This window comes from Strix aluco, chromosome Z (assembly GCF_031877795.1).
Source record: "Strix aluco isolate bStrAlu1 chromosome Z, bStrAlu1.hap1, whole genome shotgun sequence".
Classification (NCBI taxonomy): domain Eukaryota; kingdom Metazoa; phylum Chordata; class Aves; order Strigiformes; family Strigidae; genus Strix; species Strix aluco.
In genome coordinates, this window is record NC_133971.1 from 65,043,913 (window position 1) to 65,064,130 (window position 20,218).

At 38.3% G+C, this 20,218-nt stretch overlaps 1 protein-coding gene across 1 annotated transcript in view; it reads left to right on the plus strand.

Annotated features, from left to right (window-relative positions):
* The window catches only part of CHSY3 (chondroitin sulfate synthase 3), a 157,562-nt gene that overhangs the window by 1,658 nt on the left and 135,686 nt on the right, over positions 1-20,218 (plus strand). The window contains exon 2 of the mRNA XM_074812115.1: positions 768-1,051. Coding sequence (XP_074668216.1) covers positions 768-1,051 — 284 coding nt within the window. The remainder of the gene's footprint in view (positions 1-767; positions 1,052-20,218) is intronic.

The following is a 20,218-nucleotide window of genomic DNA, read 5'->3' on the forward strand; positions in this document are numbered from 1 at the left end:
ACTTGATTTTGAGTCGTTTAATGGGCTGCTTGCTTGTCAGCTGTCTGTGAAATACGCGCACGCACACACGTGTGTATATATGTGTATGTATTCGGTTGCAGATATAAAAGTTGTCAATGTTTTCTTTGGGCGCATTTTCGAGTTGTAATGAACCTGTCTTTAAGTGGATCCAAGGTTCTGAGCTAAACCTATCCAGAAACTTTTAATTTCAAGTAGATAGGAAATCACGATTTCTTAAATAGGTAGGAAGTTTGAAGAAGTGTGTAGACATTGTAGCATTGGAAATACTTTGGAAGGAGCCCAAATTTTACCTTGTTCCTGCAATGACTCTGTAATCAAACATATTTGTCTTGATTAATTTAGATTTGCTCAGGACTTTTCAAAAATTAATCCTATTAAAATAATACCCACCCCACCCCCCCCCCCCCAGCCTGGAACTATATTGTCAGATTGTCCTAGCAAGGGAGTGCTTTCCATCACTAAGGGCTGAGCAGAACAAGGTTCACTGGTAGAATGAAGTTGTTACCATATTCTGGCTTTTGGCTGAATGAAAATGTCCTTGTAATATTAATTAATTAAAAAAAAAATCTGATGAAGGTGAACTTGTCCAAGGATATTTTCAATTAGGTTTAGGATACTGCTTTGGAAGTGATTTCCTGTGATAGTCTCAGCTGCCTGTGTTATGTTTTAAAAAAGCTTGAGGTACAGGAAGAGAGATGGCTGGCAAACTAGCCAGAGAAATAACAGTAATCTTTTCTCTTTTTCAGGTGAAAAATTGGAGGAGTTTCTTCGCTCACTGAACAGCAGTAAACCTCTGTATTTGGGACAGACTGGTCTGGGTAATATTGAAGAACTTGGAAAACTCGGGCTGGAGCCTGGAGAGAATTTCTGCATGGGAGGTCCGGGAATGATCTTCAGCCGGGAGGTTCTCAGGAGAATGGTGCCACATATAGGTGAATGCCTTCAAGAAATGTACACCACTCATGAGGACGTGGAGGTGGGTAGGTGTGTCCGAAGGTTTGGAGGAACTCAGTGTGTTTGGTCTTATGAGGTAAGTGACAGTGTAAATTGCAATGTGCAGTTTGTTTACAGAGTTTTACATCTTGCAACCTAAGTGCAATCTCTTTCCACCATAATTATGTTTTATTGTGTGCATCAGAATGTAAACTGCAGAGTGTAAGGGAGATGAAAACATTCATGGTGTGTTGCTGCAAGCATATTTATTTCTACTTGTGTCTTTTAATTTTCATTGATGACAATTACTGCAGCCATGTTGTCAGTACTGCTATGCTATAAGTTGCTAAAGCATTACCTTGAGCATTTCTACATACAGTCCTTGACAGGATGCTGCTGTGTTTTACATAAGCTCTTCAGGCTGGATCTTTTTAAGAACTTGGTTTTGACTAAGGATGTGGCATATCTTTTTGTTCTGCCTTTCAGGTTCTTAAAATATGTTGTGGTATTTGAAGAAGAATCGCTTGTATTTTCTTATTTACTCAGATGTATTTTAATGGAGATCATTACTGGCAAAAGCAGAAATAGGGGTGGATTTTTTTTTCTTGTACAGAAATGAGATTTGTTACACTGCCTGTGTCTGTGATACACCTTTAACAGTGGTTTTCTTAGTGTATAACATACAGTGTACACATACAGTGTAACAAATCTTCCTACGTTGAAGTCATTTTAGGAGCAAAGGACTTCATTCAGTAGTAGCGTTTTCTAAAGTAATGAAGATGTGTTGCAATACCCAAAAAGTCTGCTTGCAATGCCGTAACTAAAATTCAGGCCTATTCCTCTGGAAGTATTGTGGTTAGTGGCAAAATTATCTTTGTAGATAAAAATAGACTAAGCATGCAACTGCCAGGAAGGGTAAAGGGTGATAGCTAATATGATGGATATGATTTTAGTTATTTTCACTGGTTCTTTAATATTAATATACTCTTGCCCTTGTGGCACTCCCTCATTAAGCAGGAAAAAAACATTTAAATGGGCCACTGAAAGAGGTTATGTGCTATTAACGACAAAAAGACAGGAAAAATAATTAATTTTGTAGATTAGTGTTTTTCTGAATGTCCTGGGGAAAGGTATCCATTTTAAAAATGGGCTTGGTAGGCTACAGTGCATGTAAACACATGAATGAAAGTAAATACTGAATAGTTGACACTAACTAGAAATCTTAGAGGTGAAAATCTTATCCTTTACTTCACAATAGAAAGGTACTTTTAGAGACTGTTTCAATAAACGTTGTAAATACCAACGTAAAATAATACACCCATTGCACTGGTAGAGCAGGGAAGGCTTTTATCATGCAGATGGGTATCAATGTAGGACTAGTTGTTCTTAATCAGACTTCCAAACTGCACACTACATTGGCAGCTTAATTTTACACTTGATGGGTTTGGGCTGTGTCTGTACAAGGTCGTTTTCAAATCCTTATGGGCGTGTGATGCCTGCTGAACTGTATCAGGTAGCAGAATTATGTCTCTGCCTTGACAGTCGTATCTTGGAAGGGGTTTTGATTTTGTTTTTCTGGTTTGTCTTGTTGGGAGGAAATCTGGGTAAGGGAAGAAAACTGATAATAGATAACATTATCACTATGGTTATAATTTATTTTGATGTTGAATGTCAGGAAATTCTGGCTCCAGGCACTGAACATAAGTGGTATAGAGCAAAAAAATCTTCAGTTTTGGAGACTGAGTTATGTGACTGCCCAGAAGCTCAACATTTCATGGTAGGATTGGGGCCTGAAAACATAAACTTTTTGGAAAAAAAGTATGTTTTTATGGGATCTGGAATAGAGTGACACCAGTCTTGACTGTTAGTTCCTCTTGAACTCCCTAGGTCTATATAATAAAGAATGGAAGAAAGAAAAAAATGTGTTAGGCACTGCAATAGCAGCTGCTCTTTTCTGACCAGTATTTCTGTCTGTTAGAAGAATCTTTGACTGTTGCCAGTACAGGAGATGTTTCAGAAGATGCAGATGACTGTTAAGATAAAGCATCTTGGGATGCTACCCCAGCGTTAAATCTGTGTGGAAGGGAAGGAGCAAAACAGGGTGTCCAGAGAGAGAGTTGCATTCGTGCTTTGGCATAGTTTGTGCTGTATAGCTGGTTGTTTCAAGCAGTCTGATATTGCATCTGAACAGATTGGTATGTTACGGGCTGGTAAATTAGTTGGTGGCAAGGGGGCACTGAAACTGTTACTGTGTGCTTTTTCATTCCTGCCTTAGATCAGCAACACTCTCTGTGTGCTAGAAGGGGAATCACTGTCTCGGATACATGCGTGCAAAACCTAAGACTGGGGCCAGGACTTTATGCATACCCAGTTTAACTTTTGTCCTGAAGTCCTCTTGTTGTGTGTAAGTATTAAACTGAGTCCTGCTGTGCTACAAGGTTTTTATGAACTTTGTTGCTTTTGGGAAGATGCATGACTTGTATTTAATATCTGTTGCTGAAGACTAATACAAACTGGAAACTATTCCATTAAAATTCATGGAAGCAGAAAAGCTCTAGAAGAGTTGAACCACTGCTGCATCATTTTTTACTGGATTTCTTTTCTAAGAAGTGTTTCAGAAGGTCTTTTTTTGGTGAGGATGAAAGAAGTCAAAGAACAGAAAACCTAAAATGCTTGATCTTTCAAGCTTGTCTGGCATAGGTAAGACTGGCTGCCCGACAGGGTTTATCCTGCTGCCATTTAGAGTTAGCTAGTAAGCTGTGCTAGTTTATATACATAGTATGCTTGCTGGCAAGGAGAGGGTTACAGCTTTGAGTTTTGGCGGGGGGGGGGGGAGGGGGTGGGTGTGCAATATTGTGGTGGGGTTTTTTGTTAGAATGAATGAGAAAAGAAGAGGTGTACCAGCCTGCAATGAGCCACTCTTATTCTTGGGGCTTTCTAGAGTTTAAGTTTTGCTCTGCCAGATTTGAAATGAGGGCTCCCACATACCAAATGACTTAAGGCTGATGTGATGAGTCTCTCTTTGTCTCTGCTGATGGAGCTCCTCCACTTTTAAATAAAGAATTAGTCACTGGGTTGCTGAGAGGGTGAATCTAATAACAGTTTTTAGGGCACTTCTGGAGGAGACATGGAGGGAATGGAGGAGACAAAAACCTACCCTCGGACTGCAGTTTGACAGTTGCTCTAAGCTAACCTAAATAGTGGCTTTCATCACTGAAGGGGGGTTGCTCCTTTCTGTTGCTGTCCTGTTCTGCAGGACTTGTGCAGCCCAGTGGTGAGCTGGAGCAGGGGTGGGATCCACTTGAAACCTGAACCTGACCAAAAGTGTTTTCTGCAGCTGAATCAGTACTCAACAGCTCTTTTACCTGGGGAGTTTGGGCTGACTGCCCAGGGGTGTTGCCTCCCTTGGGATCATCTATCCTGGGAACACGTTGTCTTCTTGCTGCTTCTTGATCCAGCTTGGCTGGGACTTGAGGAAGTTCATGGTGAGAAAACAGAGTCATCCCTGCTACTTGCATGTTATTGAGGGTCTTAAGCATTTCCCCATGTGGCTCAGCAGGACTGCAAGAGTTGGATACCTTTCTTGGGGGTCTTTATTGTGAAGGATTGTCCTGGTTTCAACTGGGATCGAGTTGATTTTCTTCATAGTAGCTGGTAAACTGTTGTGGTTTGGATTTAGTATGAGAATAATGTTGATAACACACTGATGTTTTTAGCTGTTGCTAAGTAGTTTTTATACTAAGTCAAGGACTTTTCAGCTTCTCATGCCCTGCCAGCGAGAAGGCTGGAGGGGTGTAGGAGGCTGGGTGAGGACACAGCCAGGAGAGCTGATCCAAACTGGTCAAAGGCATGTTCCATACCATATGATGTCATGCCCAGTATATAAACTGGGGGAAAGCTGGCCAGGGACTGCTGCTCGGGAACTGACTGGGCATTGGTCGGCAAGTGGCAAGCAATTGCATTGTGCATCACTTGTTTTGTATATTATAATTCTATTGTTATTATTATCATCATCATCATTATTATTATCATCATCATTATTATTTTCTTCCTTTTTCTGTTCTATTAAACTGTGTTTATCTCAACCCATGAGTTTTAGGTTTTTTTTCCGATTCTCTGCACCATCCCACTGGGTGGGGGGGCGTGAGCTATCGGTGCTTAGTTGCCAGGTGGGGTTAAACTACAACAGAAAATTAACTCTATCCCAACTGAAACAGGGACAAGAACGCAGATGATATTACCATAGCTATCATGAAGGTCTGTGCCAGTGCACACAAGCCCATGGCAGTGGTCCACTGTGTGATGTCATATTAGCTGTAGAGCCAAGAGCTAAGGGGGCTGTTTCTCAGCCTGGTTAAGAGTTAGTTTCTCTTAGGTTTCTGCTTGTTTGCAGATTGGGGGCTGTGCTCCAAGAGGAAATACTGCTTGTGCCTTTTTTGAGTTTGACAGCTGTGTAATTCTGAGTCCTGGTGCTGAGTTACCAAGGCGCTGGAGGACTCTGGGAGTGTGTTTTCATGTCCATGATGTGAAAAAAGCGTGGACATACCTTCTTAATATATTTTCTTCTAAGATGCCAGCAGATACTTAAGTGCAGGACTATGTGGGCTAGCTAACAGCTTTCTAGTCTGTTTTGAATGTTTGTACATTCTTAAAGGAAATATTTCCAAGGTTTTCCTCTAAGAATAAGCTCTTGTTTGAATTACCAAAGCATCCCACAGACAAACAAAACAAAAACATCAGGAAAAATTCTTAAATGATTAAAAATGTGTCTTTAGTTCTGCATATGGGTATCTCAAATCATCTCTCAACCCATATGAAAATCTAAATTTAAACATGTTCAACTTTTTTCTGATGTTTGGTCTCATTTTACTGGAAGCGTTTTCTCAAGATTTGTGCAATTGATATATTGGAGGTGGTATTTTCACAGAAGTCTAGTGCAGAAGTTTGTGCAAGTGTGTTTAAAAATAGCTTTCAACATAAGATGATGCAGTTGTGGCACAACTCTTGTTTAAGAGTCATCTCATTTACACCCATCACATTATCACTCTTGACAGTGCCTATCACATTATACAAGGAATAAGCTTGGTTTTTAAAGGGACTTACAGATGAAGACCTTGTCTGCTTTAGGGTCAACAGTGGATTCAGTGCTTTAAGTGAGTCCATGAAACAAAGCACAGTGAAACCCTGATGGTTTTACTTTTTACACTGAAATAGCTTTCTGTACTTTACTTTAAGTAAACCAAACCACATGGGAAGCATTAGTTTCTATAGATATTCCCAGAATTATTTTTATTTTTAAAATTTTGTCTTTCCTAGGTGTTTTGAAATAAATTTCCCTTTCACAGATTCGATTGTGGTTATTGGACATATTTTGACAAAGAGTTTTGTTAAACTGTCCTGCTTGAGCCTTTTTGAAGTGTTCATTGCAGATTGCCAGGTGAATCAAATAGTCTAGAGTTTCTCAACGTGTGTAGTCTTCTCGAAGACACTGATAGTCCACAGGTTGTCTCCTCCTGCTCCCTCCCAACCCCAGAGTTGATGGGTTTTACTTTTTCTGGACTGTTCTTGTATCTCTTGTCCCGACTTAGAAAATTTCCCAGAGGCTAACTTTTTCCTGACTTTCACTTTACAATTTCCCATCTTTTGATGAGATCAAAAGATGTGTTTCTAGTGAAATAGAAAATGTTCACAAAGAGGGAAGATGGATGCTGTAAACAAGGAGCATTACAGAAATTATTTGAAATAAGTGCTAATTAAATGTACTTATATTTACTGTGGTATTTCATTAGGTATCAAAACCAGAATATGTTTCTATTTTTAGAATAATCTTTCAAGCTAGTCTTCCAGTTCTGTATGTTTCTTGGGAGTTTTTTGCAATTAGATAAATAGGTATAAAGTGTAGCTGGATCATTTTAGGTCTTCAGACTATTTATTCTGTGGTGCTCATGAGCAAACTGATTTCCACCTATTTTCAGTTCTTATGTGAGAAGGTATGTATTAAGTCATTGTCAGTATATGCTGCTGTAACATATTCTCTAAAATGTGTTTGATTTAGTTATTTGATTTCATTATATAACATGAAATATTCAAAGAATACATATGTTATTTACAAGAACTGCTACACTTTGAGGAGTTTATTCCATCTGACCAGTGCTGGCTAATGATTTAAGCTCAAGATGAGTGCACAAGTTGGTTACTCTTTAGTAGGTGTTTGGAACTGGACAGCAATAAATGTGTAGTTCCACCCTGGCTGCATTTCCACCATCTGCAATATTTTTGGCTTTCTGGGTATCACACTAAGAAAAGATTTTTGACCTGCTTTTAAGAATTCTTTTAAAGCATATATATACTTTAGGAAACAAATAACATCTTAAATTAGAGGTATAATTTTAGGAAATTCTGGAGGAGGTTAAGCAGCCTGGTAATGATACAGACTTCTTGAATGCTATTTTGTGTATGATTTAGTATTGAAACGAACCTAGGAAAAGGACAGTTACCTTTTCATTTATTTTTTATTGGTGCTTTCAAGACACATTTTCCACAGTTATTTTCCACACTGATTGAAGTTTTACCTTTAGTAAACTAACCTTTGTGGAAAAAAAAAAAAGCCTAAAATAAGTCACCTCTGGAATGTGCTGGTTTAACCAGGCAGTTAGAATACTGAAGATTAAAACCAGAGGTACTGACTGAACAGATTGTTTATTTGTTTTTGTTTTTGGTGTTTTGGGTTTGTTTTGTTTTGTTTTTTTTTTTTAATTTTTAGTTTGTGATAAAATGTTTGATTTAGAAACCTGGAAGTATTCCTTTTAATAATTTTCTAACAAGATTGTTATTTTGTGCCTTGTTTGTTTGTGCACTTCATAGTTCGAAGGATTTTGTGTTTTCAAGATTGCTTTAAAGTGCATTTGAGCCCCTAAACTTTTATGCTTTTTTGTTTCTTTATTATTACTTTTTTAATAACCATTCAAGGACAAATTAACATCTGAAGGACAATAATTTGATCGCCAGGGACGATGCTCCTTTTGGCAGCATTTGCTGGTATCAGAGGAGGTGTTTGTTCATGGGGCCCTTTCTGGGTGCAGCATTTGTGAACAAGCTCCTTATGCGTGGAAGCAGATGAACTAAAGAAATGCAGCAGTTGTTTAGTTGTATACGTGGCTCAATGCAGTGGAAGTATATGTGACCTTAACTACTACATGAGGCATACACTGTAAATCTGCGTGCATGGAAATGGGCATTTGTACGTACATATGCATATATTTAAAGCTTGTGCCTAGTTGATAACCAGGCTCCTAGGGCCATAAGTGAAGGTCCTTTGGAGCTTTTAAACTGTGCTTCTAGGTATTTATTGCAGTTTCTCTACCGTAAAGCTTAAGAATTTAGCTTTCAGCTTGTTTTTCATTTCTCTTCATAGCTATATCTGTGTCCTTCTGTTCTGTATATATGTGTATTTTGGTTTCCAGCTTCAATTTAACATAGCTTTTTGGCTTTCCGTTTTCCTTGAAAGCTTTTTCTTTCCAGCTACAAACTGTAGCATACCTGTTATCATAATAACTTTTCATCACCAAAGGGGACTATCTTATGGACCAGCTCCTATCCTGCCAGAATTGCACAGCTTCCTATTACTGATCGTGATAAAACACAGTGACTTTTTCTGTCACTTTTTATCAGTTTTGGGAAAACTTTTCTCAAGTGGATGAGTCTCAGTTCCAGAAGTCAGGGAATTTAACTAGAACAGATGTAGCTGATGATAAAGTTTTTAGGAAAGTGCTTAACTCAGCAAATGAAACACTTCTGTTATAGGCTATTGATATTTTTAATTGCTGTTTTAAAATAATTTGTTAGGTATAAATCTGTCCTGCTAGAATGAATGAAAGCAGGTGCTAGTGTTTTGGATTCTTCTTTTCTGCTACTCAGAATTTTTGTGATTGAAGATATTTTTCTTGATGTGGTAGGGGGAAATAATTGCACCTGAGGGTAGTTGACTGTAATAGAAAATACTGTCAAATAGTAAAAAGTGTTTTTTCTTAATATGTGGCTGTAGTAATTTTGGGAAATGCAGTATTAGTGTATCCAAGAGGATCATGCAAGTCTATATACATTACTTTTGTGGCATTTGATGCTTGAGGTTTGCTTAGAGTAGTAGAGCGTGTCTGTTACATCTTTGCAAAAATTGATTATTGTTTGTACCTTTAAGAAAAAATTCTGTACCGAAACTATGTATTGGGCATTCCTCTATCCTGGCCGTGGTAAGTTGGTGCTCACTTCCCTTTTCCAAATCTGTTAGCCTAGTTCTTACTGTACTAAATTCCTATCCATGCTGTGCTGTTGGCATGTATACTCATGGGAGAGAGATGTAAGAGAGGTATGGTCTTTATGGGCAGAGAGCCTTGGATGAGTAAGGGCTGGTCTCCTTTCTTCAGTATGCTTATCAACTATCGCAACCCAGCCTGAGCTTCCTAACTCATCACTGGAAAAATGTTTTGAACAGCAGCGGCTTTATTATTTTAGCTGCACATAATGCTAGAAGCAGGAGAGGGAAATGCTGGAAGAAGGTAGGCTGGAATAACAGACTTGACATGCCTTTGTTGAGTTTGGCATGTTAGAACACAGCTACTGCGAATCAGCTGCTCATGACTGGGAGTTGCATCCTCGCAAGTAAGACTTCTTTCATGAGTTTTTGTCTTAAAGTATGATGTGGTTCTGCTGTTCCCTGTGTATGTGTGTGTAGATGTGTATATATGTGTGTGTGGGAAGGGTGTATGAATATTTTTGGGAGTAATGCAGTGTATTGCCATTTGCCTTTTTGCTCCACTTTGAGCACTGAATATTCATAAAGATTGTTAAATGTATGTCATTTAACTTGTTACCAGCTGTTTCCGGAGACTGATGATTTTTGTAACAATTCTTGTGCCTAGACCTATCTGGGACTGTAGGAACCTCACCCCCATGTGAGAATCCAGTGTTACAGTGTTGTTTTGTGTCTATTAAACATGTCAGTTATCTTCTATAGTATTCCTGTCAGTTATCTTCTATAGTATTCACCTACTGACTGTATTTTGCTAGTGCATTGCTCCCACATTGATCTGAATAGAATTTTCATTAACTGTGTATGCTGTTGATAAAATGCTGATAAACGTTCATTAGTTCAAAAGGGGAGAAATCTAACTGAGGGCCTCGGAAAAAAAAACCAAACATGTTAAAATATGTTCCTGAGTGTAGCTTAGTTATTGACGTGATTAAATAGGACCTCTCAAATGTTTTATATTTCTGGACATTGTGATATCTACCTCACTACTAGCATCCCTGCAGATAAGTCCAGAACTGCAGGAGCTTCCCACTCATCTCAGTTTAAAAGCACTTCGCTGTTGCTAATTGGAATGTTTAGTTTAGTACTAAACTCATAATTTTAGTAAATTACTTCATTGTTAATTTTCCATTGCTAAATGTCATTTGGAGAGCTACTGTTTTCCTTTGAAATGGCCTTAAAAAAGATTTATTTGGAGGTTCTGCTGTAAATCTGTGGAATGGCCAATGAAGACAAACTAGCTGATGGTTTTACCAGTTTTCATATCCATGTTACCTTCAATGTAGGTACAAGAAAATAAAATTCAATGCCCTGGGTTGGGGAGGAAGGGATTTGTGCTTTTCTTGTTGATTTTTAGTATAATTGTTTCTGTTTAGCCATAATTACATTAATCAGCTTGATTGAAATAAGTCTGTCTCTGCAGACTAGATACTACCCTGTAAAAATAAAGTAACTTTTCGTCTTTATCACTTCCATTATGATCATGTAGGTAGGTAATAAAAACAGTTGCTGGATTAAGTATTTCAGTTATATGGGAAGAGAAGCTTTAATGACTAGTACAAGGATAAAATCATACATTGTTGCTCTGTTGTTTTTTAAACAGTTTCAAATTTATTATGTCTTTTATAGTATCATTCTTTATTCACTGGGGATAAATAGTAATGAGAAGTAATCAGTAGAGTTTTTGGCATCTGTTCATCATTACAAATAATAAAACAGCAACACTATTGTATTTAGCAGGTTGATAATTTCCATTCATTCACACACTTGAAGGAGGTATTTAAGGTACCTTTCACACTTCCCATCATTCCTTTTTATAAATGTATTGAGCTCCATCTAAAACAATGGAGTTTTCCACTTTACCCGTTCTGTGCCACTGGAATACTGTTATAAAAATGCAACTGCTGAAATAAGTAGCTTCTTTACTTGTGCTTTTAACTTGTTTGAGGCAAATGTGCAGCCATTTGTTCTTCTATGAGTTGTTAATATTTACTGTAGAAAGCTCCTGTTTTGTTCCTTGTACTTACCCATCCATATGGATAAATACTACAGAGCTTTTATTTGGGGAGGTACAAGAATCCATGCTTTCTGTTCCTCTTGTTCTCTTATTCACCCTTCTTTTAATTTTTTTTTTTTTAAATGGGTGATCAGGATTAAGTATGGCACTATCTATGGGATCTCATCTGTAAATTCTACAGGCCCTTAATGTTCAGCTTCACTACTGCAGCTCAGGATTACATTTACCATTTTTAAGGCTTCATCACACTGTAAATTCATCACTGTTTTGCAGTTGGTTAGTACTACTAGGTCAGTGTCATCTTCAGCCATTTTCACCTATTGAGCTTCTGGCTGGAAGAATATTTCACTTGTGTTAAAATTTACTAGTACAGTAGTTGCGTGTTTAATCCTGTGGCTATTGGAAAACTGTGCTGTCCTAAACATGATGTTGCAATATCAGATAAAAATTGCCTTTTCCTGTGTAAAGGCAATATTCCTCGTTAGCACAGTGACCTCCACAGCAAGGGCAGATGATGTGGTAGTAGGAGAGGGAATGTGCTGTATTGCATGATCACGTCCCATGTGGAATGCTAGCTGTTGTTCCAAGTGTACCTGTACCTCTTAGCAGGCAAATGATCAGTGAATAAGAAAGATTTCATCTCGCAAAGAGCTTAATCACACATAATGTTAATTGTTGAGGGCTTTCATTCCAACTAAAGGAATCAATTCAGTGCATCTTAGAGGAAAGTTGCCTTTTGGTCTTTCAACTTTATACTCTATGATTTGACATTTTCTTTTTTGACGTTCATTATGAAAGTACTGCAAATAAACATGTAGATTATCAGAAACCCCCAAAGGAGCTCAAAGGACTATCTTTGAACATTGGACTTTCTTTTTCAAGTCAGTTACTTGAATCCAAAGCTGAACATCTGTGGAAGACAAACATGCAGTAGTTTCCAGTTTTGCGCTACCACCATTGTAGCCAAGACAAATACTGAATGAACACTGGAGTCTGCTGTAGAGTTGATGTTTCTGGTTGAAGTGTGTTGACCTTGTGGTGCAGATCTTTTCATGCTATGACTTCATACCTAAGTTGGAAAAAAATAAAAATCCTGTGTGTACTGTTTATGAGTGCTTTAATTCATGAAGAATTAAAATGGAAGTCTCCCATTAATTGTTTAAGGAACTAAAGCTTGAAAAAGCTTGTGTGTATATGTGTACATACACACACATGTACATATATATATGTGTGTGTGTGTGTGTGTACGTATACATACAAGAAACTTCTAGGAGAGCATGCCAGTACTTTTTAATGTGACAGCTTGGGCAATTCCCTTGAAATACCTACAATGAAATACAGTCTTTTAAAAGACGTTTTTGGATAGGTTGGAAAATGTGTTCCCATGAAAACAAGGTTTGCATAAATGCAAGGATTATTTCCAGCATTAATCTTCAGCAATAAGTAGTAAATTTATGTGTATTAAATCTTACATATATCTTTATTCCTTAGGCAGTTTAGATCATGTCTGTGTCTTGAGGTTGGCACCAGTCCTGCAACTAATATGAAACAAACAGCTCAGTCTTTCCATCATACAAGCAGTCTGCTCCTGGCAGCTCTGGGAGCTTTCTTGGAAGAGAGATGTCAGCTTTTGCAGAACTGAGGTAAAATTCCTAGGTAAATAAATTAATACAAGTTGTAGACCTAAAACTGCCTCTGGAGGCTACTTGCAGTGACCTGTGTTACATGCTGCTACATCCTTAGGTATGAAAAAATCTGGGTTTGGTGCCCTTTTGGCATTTTAATGATGAGAAGAGGAGCCATAAAACTTCTTGAGGAAGCTCTGGGGGAACAGAGCACACACAGGCATTAAAGCTACTGTTTGTGACGGTGTGAGCTGAGGTGGAATCAGTCTACCTTCTCTCTTTGCACTGATCAGAATCCCTATTTTTTTATATCCTTTTCTAATAGCTGTAATGGGAAACCCGTGGCTTGTAGGAGAGATGCCACCCTTGAGTTTGGCATAGGCTGTAGCAGCTTTTTTGTGTTTCGCTTTTGGCGAACACAAAGTCATGTGCTAGCAGGAAACTTCACCAAAGTGTGTGGTTAAGGGCAGTCAGTCTTCACTCAGGGAAAGTTTGTCACCTCTCCTATATTAGTCCATTTGCTGTCTTTATACAGGGAGGGAACAGTGTTCATTCCTACATCTGATCTCTTTAGCCTGCTGTCCTGATCCAGTGTTGGGGCAGGTTTCGATATGATCCCAAGAGTGAGATTAAGACGCAAACGAGATCAAATGCCATATACCTAAAACAGGTTTTTATTATTAAAAAAAAATGTGAAGAGGGGTAGCGATAAGACAGAATGGAAGGAAAAGACAGAAATAAAGCAAGGATGCGGGATAGGGCTGCAAGAACAGTCACCACCATGGATCCAGCGGCGTTCTGTTGGTCCTCAGTCTTCAGTTCTTCGTTGGTGGGTGCACACCGAGCAAAATTTTCTGGTGCCTTTTTTAGTTCATCGTATCTGCTGATTAGCATATCTGCCCACCTTTATTTTTTTTTTCTCTGTTCCCACAGGTTTTGTTGCATCTGGCTTCAGGGCAGGAACGTTTGCCTCTTGTCAGTTCACTGGCAATGCAGGCATGGGGTCTGGCCTACACAATAGAGCCACAAATGGCTACAGGATGGGGCCAACTCAGCACACCTCTGCCCCTTGGAGGCTTGTGTAAAGAGTCCAGCAATGCAACCTCAAAGAAGTGGGGGGGTGCATCCTTCAATACACTCCCGCTTCTCTGGGTGACACACCCCAGACCAATTCACAGGCTGCAGCAGCTTCTCTTGGAGGTTTGCACAGACACAAGCAAGCTTTGAGACAGGCATATGACATTTCAGTCTCTCACACCTGCTTTGTGGGAAGTCTCTTCAATTTAAAGTTCAATTAAATGTATGTCACATACTGAATATGGTGACTGACTTTTTGCCATAAAATTGCCTTCTTGCTCAGGGCTCACTCTCTCCATCTTCTGTCCTTTTCTGTGGCTTTGCCCTTGCTGTTCTGTTGCCACCATGTCCCGTTTACAGTAAAATTTTTTGCTCTGGCTCTTGTTTCTGCTTTTGAAGTGACATGAAAGCCTATAGAACCATAAAGAATTGCTCTGTGTTACTGTGGGATTTAAACTGTTTCAGTAAAAGCTACAATCTGTCTATAAAAAGAAAAAAATCTTGTTAATGAAATAGATGTGCAAGGCAAGCATTAAAGGAATGATGTGGGCTGTTAGAGTTTCATTCAGTAGTTTGAACATAACCTAGAAAGGGGAGATGTCATTTTCAGTGCATGAAACATTAATAACTTTTGGAGGTTACTGAGGAGGAAGTACATTTTTTCTAGTTATTTTTGAACTTTTTTTTCCTGAATTCTCAGAAAAGTAGCTCTACTTTCCTTTGCTTGATTAAATCAAGAAATACATGCATAGACACTTTGCAACTACATGCTCTTCATCAAATCTTCAGTTGAAAAAGCTTTTCTTTTAATCAATATGCACATTTTCCTAAGGTACAGTTTCTATAGTCTTATCTTTCCAGAGAAAATCTTACAATTCCTTTACAGGGTTTTTAGTTTTGCTGTTGTAGGTGGTGACAACTGGGACATCATTCTCTGAGGCTGGGTGGGGAATATGTTACTGCTGTGTTGATCTGCAGTGCAGTCCATTCTGGAGTGGAAGAGTGTGAATCACCAGCTTTGTGTTCCTCACACAGTGATGAAGGCGTGAAAGATAGTGGTTGTCCTTCTTCCTTCTGTGTTACCCGTAGTGCTGAGCAGCTGAGTGCCATTGCCTGAAGTGTTGTTTTGACACCAAGACATATTTTGAGATAAACTCAGTTTTCTTGGGGCTTCCTGTACACCTCTGTCTTGACTAATTTTTTATTATTAATTATTATTTTTATTATTGGTTTTTATTATTATTATTTTTTACTATTAGTTTTATTATTAGTTTCAGTTCTGTTGCACAAAGTCATACAAACTGCTGGTGAACTCTTGAGGCCACATTATTTATATGCACCCTTTCTGTTCATTCGTTATCAAAAGTTCTTCAGCTATTAAATATTCATGATACATAGCATTCTTCATCACAGATTTCCAAAAGCTAAAAAATGTGATCATCAGGGGGCATGTCTGCAAGGTTTTGCCTAAACTGAGAGAAGGAATAGCTTTTAGAAAGCATTTTTAGTGTTCAGTAATTTCATATGCATTAATACTGTAATGTTCTTTAGATTATGAAATCGCCCAGCAATAAAAATGCTTTCAACGTGATAATATGTGTTTTCTTAGAGTTTCTCCTTGAATGCCTGCAGCCATGTTCTATGTTCTAAATCTTTCAGATTTAATGAGTTAAATGTAGTTAGTTCTCAACATTATTTGGATGGGAGACTTATGGAAGATCTTAGATGTTTGAAAGAAATTATCATGCCAATACCTGGTGCAGTTCTTACTTTCCTGAAGCCACACTCAGTGAATGCCTCCAGACTGTAGTGAAGAGTGGAGTTCTTGGGCTAGTGCTTGTGGAGATGCTGTCTTGATAAAAGATACCAAGCTGTGGTCCTGGCAACTAATGACTCAAAGAAATCCCATGTTAATCTACTCCACAGCCTCTGTCTAACTTTTGTTGGTTTATGGTCAGCGTACATAAATCTCTTTGCAAAATGTTACAGTATTGCCACATGTTATTAGACAGCTCATTAATGTCATTTTTTTTAGCTAGATGAATTCTTGCCCTGTAGAGGAGCTGAACTCCTTGGACTTGTATCCAATACAAGTAATTACAAAATCTTTCCATTTTCAAATGGTTTACGACCTTCATGCAGGTGACTTTTCTTTCACTACGTGTGTGCTCAGTGAGCAGGTTAAGTAATCAGTGGTATGCAAAGCTGAACCAGTTATTTGGATTGTGAATTGCTAGGGCATGCCATTGGGTTGGCTGCAGAGTTTCTGTAACAGTATTGTAAAGGAGTCCTGAAATGTAGTTACAGAAAAAAATACATTAAAATGTTTATTTTAAAGCTTTAAGAGGATGTACACTCTCAAAGGATGAACAAACCCAATAAATTGCCTTTGAATAAACATCATATAAGTTAATATATGTATGTATATTTATGTACATACACGAATGTATGTATATGTACATAATAAACTTTTCCTGAGAAAAAGAATATTTAAAGTAAACTTTTATTCTAAAACCTATGCAATATGTAATTAAATAATAATTATTTTACCAAAGTGATGGGTTTAGAAATAGTCATTAAACTGACAGGCACTTGGATGATTTAGAAGCTTGTAGAGGAATCACAGTCTTCAGACCAAAAACTGTCTTTGCATATGTATTTACCAATAGTAGAGGTTATTCTCTATGCTGCTGAAAAATTGCAGGTAAGATGCAAGGAATGCTGTTGTTCCCAAAGAGTTCACAAGACAAGGCTGTGACCCAGGAGGTCACTTGGTGCTAGCAAAGCCCTGCAGCGGTGAAGAGCTGGGAGGGGTGGGAGCATCACATGCATGATCAGCACAGAAGACAGAAGTCAAGAAGGCAAGAAGATGGAAGACAAGATTGTGAGATGCTGTTAGTAGGCAGAATGAGGATAACTGAGCAGATGTTCCCTTGAAAAGTTTTCTACAAGCTCTTGAGAGACAAAAAGGAGAACCCCATGCAAAAGTCTCATCATCATCTCTTGTGCAGGGCGTGAAGGATGTGAGAGCTTGAAAGAGGAAAGCAGAATAAGGAAAAAATGTGGTCATCTGGGAAGGGATAAAAGCAAGTATGTCTAGTCTAGGGCAACATGTATAGCTTTGGGGCAAGAGTTGGAAACAGAGGGAGGCTTTCTGTGACTGCAAGTCTTGTTTCCAGTAAAGGAGATCCATTTGTGGCTCTTGTAAGTAGGTGAAGAAAGGATAAATTGGAAGAACTACTAAATGCTAGTAACGTCAAAAGGCAGTCAGTTTAAAACAGTGGTAAAGGTGATAGGATGTTCTGAGTGAAATTAAAATTTCACTAGTTAAGACATGGTACGTGTTTGACAGAAGCAGCTAATGCGCTGTCTGTCATTCTTGAAAAGAGCCAGTTTATTAAGGGTTTATACCTAACATAAATAAAACTTGAATGAAGGGTTTAGTCAATTGTAGTTTTAATAACAAAAAGCCTCTCCCTGAGTAGCTTTAACAAATTGGAAATTTCTTTACAGCTCCCCAGGTTGTCAGTTTAGTTTATTTTCTTTTTTTCTTTTTACAGCAGAGATGGTAGGCACCCCAATCAAAGCAAATGAATAAAGCTGTACAAAAAAGCAATGATTCACAAATGAAAGTAAAGTCTGGGAGCAAGTTTAAATGTATGAAGGTATGTTTTATAGTGGTTTTCCACTATTGCTGTTTTCTTTCCGTTGTTCTTTTTCTTTTTTTCCAGTTTAATGGATTAGTGTTGTCACTCAGGTATTCTTGGGACTATAAATCTCCAGCCTTTCACTATTATCATCAACAACAAGAAGTCATATCAGAGTCTGTGCAGTAGGCTGATGATGTTCATTTTCTTCCCTTTCAGAATGCACATGTGTATCTTGTGTACTTGTCGAGTGCTGGATTGAAACACCCTGTTGTAGCACCTGGTTACTTCACCAGTTAGGACAGACAGGACTGAGGGTGTTCATCCTACTAGGTCTGCCTCCAGTTAGGAACCTGATTTTTAGTTCTGTAAAATTTCATGCTGTGGGTCCAGTCTAAATAGGCAGCAGGGGGAAAAAACAAGTATTAAATTGCAGCTTTAGTGATTCCTAATCAATTTACGGCAGCCATTTCTAGTTAGAAGTTCTACTGTGTAGCCCCAATTTAATACCTGATAGGCTCATGTCTTCCTTCAGTTGTTGCTTTTCAGGCAACAGCAGACCTCTTTTTCCATAGTGCAAATGCACAGTCCAAGTCAAGAGCATCTCTCAGTCCAGAGCCTCCAGTTCCTGCCATTTCAAACAGGCTTCCCAGGCTATAGGGAGCAATATGGGGTTTGAGCCCAGGATTTTCAAAGTCACAGGTTTTTTTTCTCTCTACTTATTGGATGCTTCCCATCTTGCGTGCAGTAATTTTGTGTTTTCAGCCAATTTATTATCTTCCTGTGAAAAATCAGAATAGAAAAAGAACTGGAAAATGTGTTCCTGTGTTTTCTGTCAATTTTACTGTTTTGCCTCATTGGCAGTCTCATTATGAAATTTCAGTAAATTTTTGACTCGGTGATTTTTTGGGACACTGTGTTATTTTTAACCCAGTATATATTTTACGCTGCATACTGTCCTTTTATACATATTTTCAGTGGAAAATGTATACTTTGACTTCACTTCTGTCAACTGTTCAGTAAGCTTATAGAAAAGCAGCTCAGATTTGAATATGCTTCAGTGCAGAGCAACTTCTCTAAGTGAGAGCTGATGGTAAAATTCTGTCATCTTGGCAAGTTGTCAGTTTTTGTAGACTGTGTCCTGTGTGGTACAGAAGTAGAAAAGCAAACTAACTTCAGAACAGCTTTTATGTAGAAATAGGTTAATAAGAACATAGTTGATCCCTGTCCCAGCACAGTTTACAGACTTGCAGGGTTTTTAGTAGGTTGTCTAAAGACAGTAGCTTTAAATAGTATGTAAATTATGTAGTGACTTATCTTAACCAATTTTTGCAATTCTTCTTTGCTTACAGGTAACAAAATGTGGTTTCTTTCAAATGTTTGATAGCCAGATGGAGTTAATTTTTCTGTTTTCCCTCCCAACACCATTTCAAGGGAGTTATACTGAAGGTAGGAATCCAGAATGAAAGCAAATGATCATCTCATCCAAAATGAAAGCAAATATCCATCAAATGGCCTATAAGCCAAGGGAAGGCAGGTGAATTCTGAATGTTCTGATTTTTCTCTTTTGCAGTAGTCCACAACACTCCATTTCTGCTGTCATCTGTCAAAAAAAATCTCTTTGTAAGGAAACACTGTGAGAAAATTCTCCAACAGTGCATTTGTTACAGTGAGGAAGTGGTGGGAGACAAAGAGAGGGGATGGTGAAATACTGCCATCAGTACTTCTGCTGTCTGAGCATTGCAAAAGAAAAAGCATGAGCCTTCCTTCATTTTGGCAGACAGAGAAGGGCAGGAACATGTTTTGCCTTTCTGGGTGCAACCAGCCAGGAACTGGTAGATGGGAGGTACAGTTCAAGTAGTCTTTCTTCCCTTCAGCCCACTTACCAGCATTCTCTGAGACCCTCTGTATGCATGGGAGGGTCCTCACGTTCTGGGTGGTCCTTCACTTGCCATAACATAGGAGAAAAATAATATGTCCCTGTGTGAAGGAAGTGGGGAGGATCATAAATTGGGGCTTTTCTGAAAGCATTTTTTTTTTTTATTCTCTGACATTTGCCACTCCCAAGATTTGTCCTGTAAAGATAAGGCAGGTTTGAGATGGTGTGATTTGCCATGTGAAATGCCACCTCTGTAAGAATTAGGATTTTTTAATTCTTAATTTTAATCTCTGAATATTTCAAAGTAGCTAGGATATATATGACACAACATGACCTTGCTGTCCCTGGCTGACTTTCAAGCAAATATTTTTATGGACATTCATTGGGCCTTTTTGTCCCACAAAGTTAAAAAGAAGGAGGCTTTTCTTAAATTGCAGAACATGCATGTTTCCCTTTCCTGGACTTTTCTTCTGTGCAGATCTGCCTGAGAAATACAGAAGGAAAAAGAAATGCAATTATTTGATCAATTGTAAATTGTGATGGCACATTTAATACTTTGAGCACTTTTCTGCTTCTTGATTAAATTATCAAGACTGTTTCATTCAAGGTTTTATTTGTATGTTTTATTTAAAGTTCATACTAATTGTAACCATGTCAGCATCATACTTACGAGTTCCTCCGACAAGTAAGCCAATGTCATTTACAAGATGC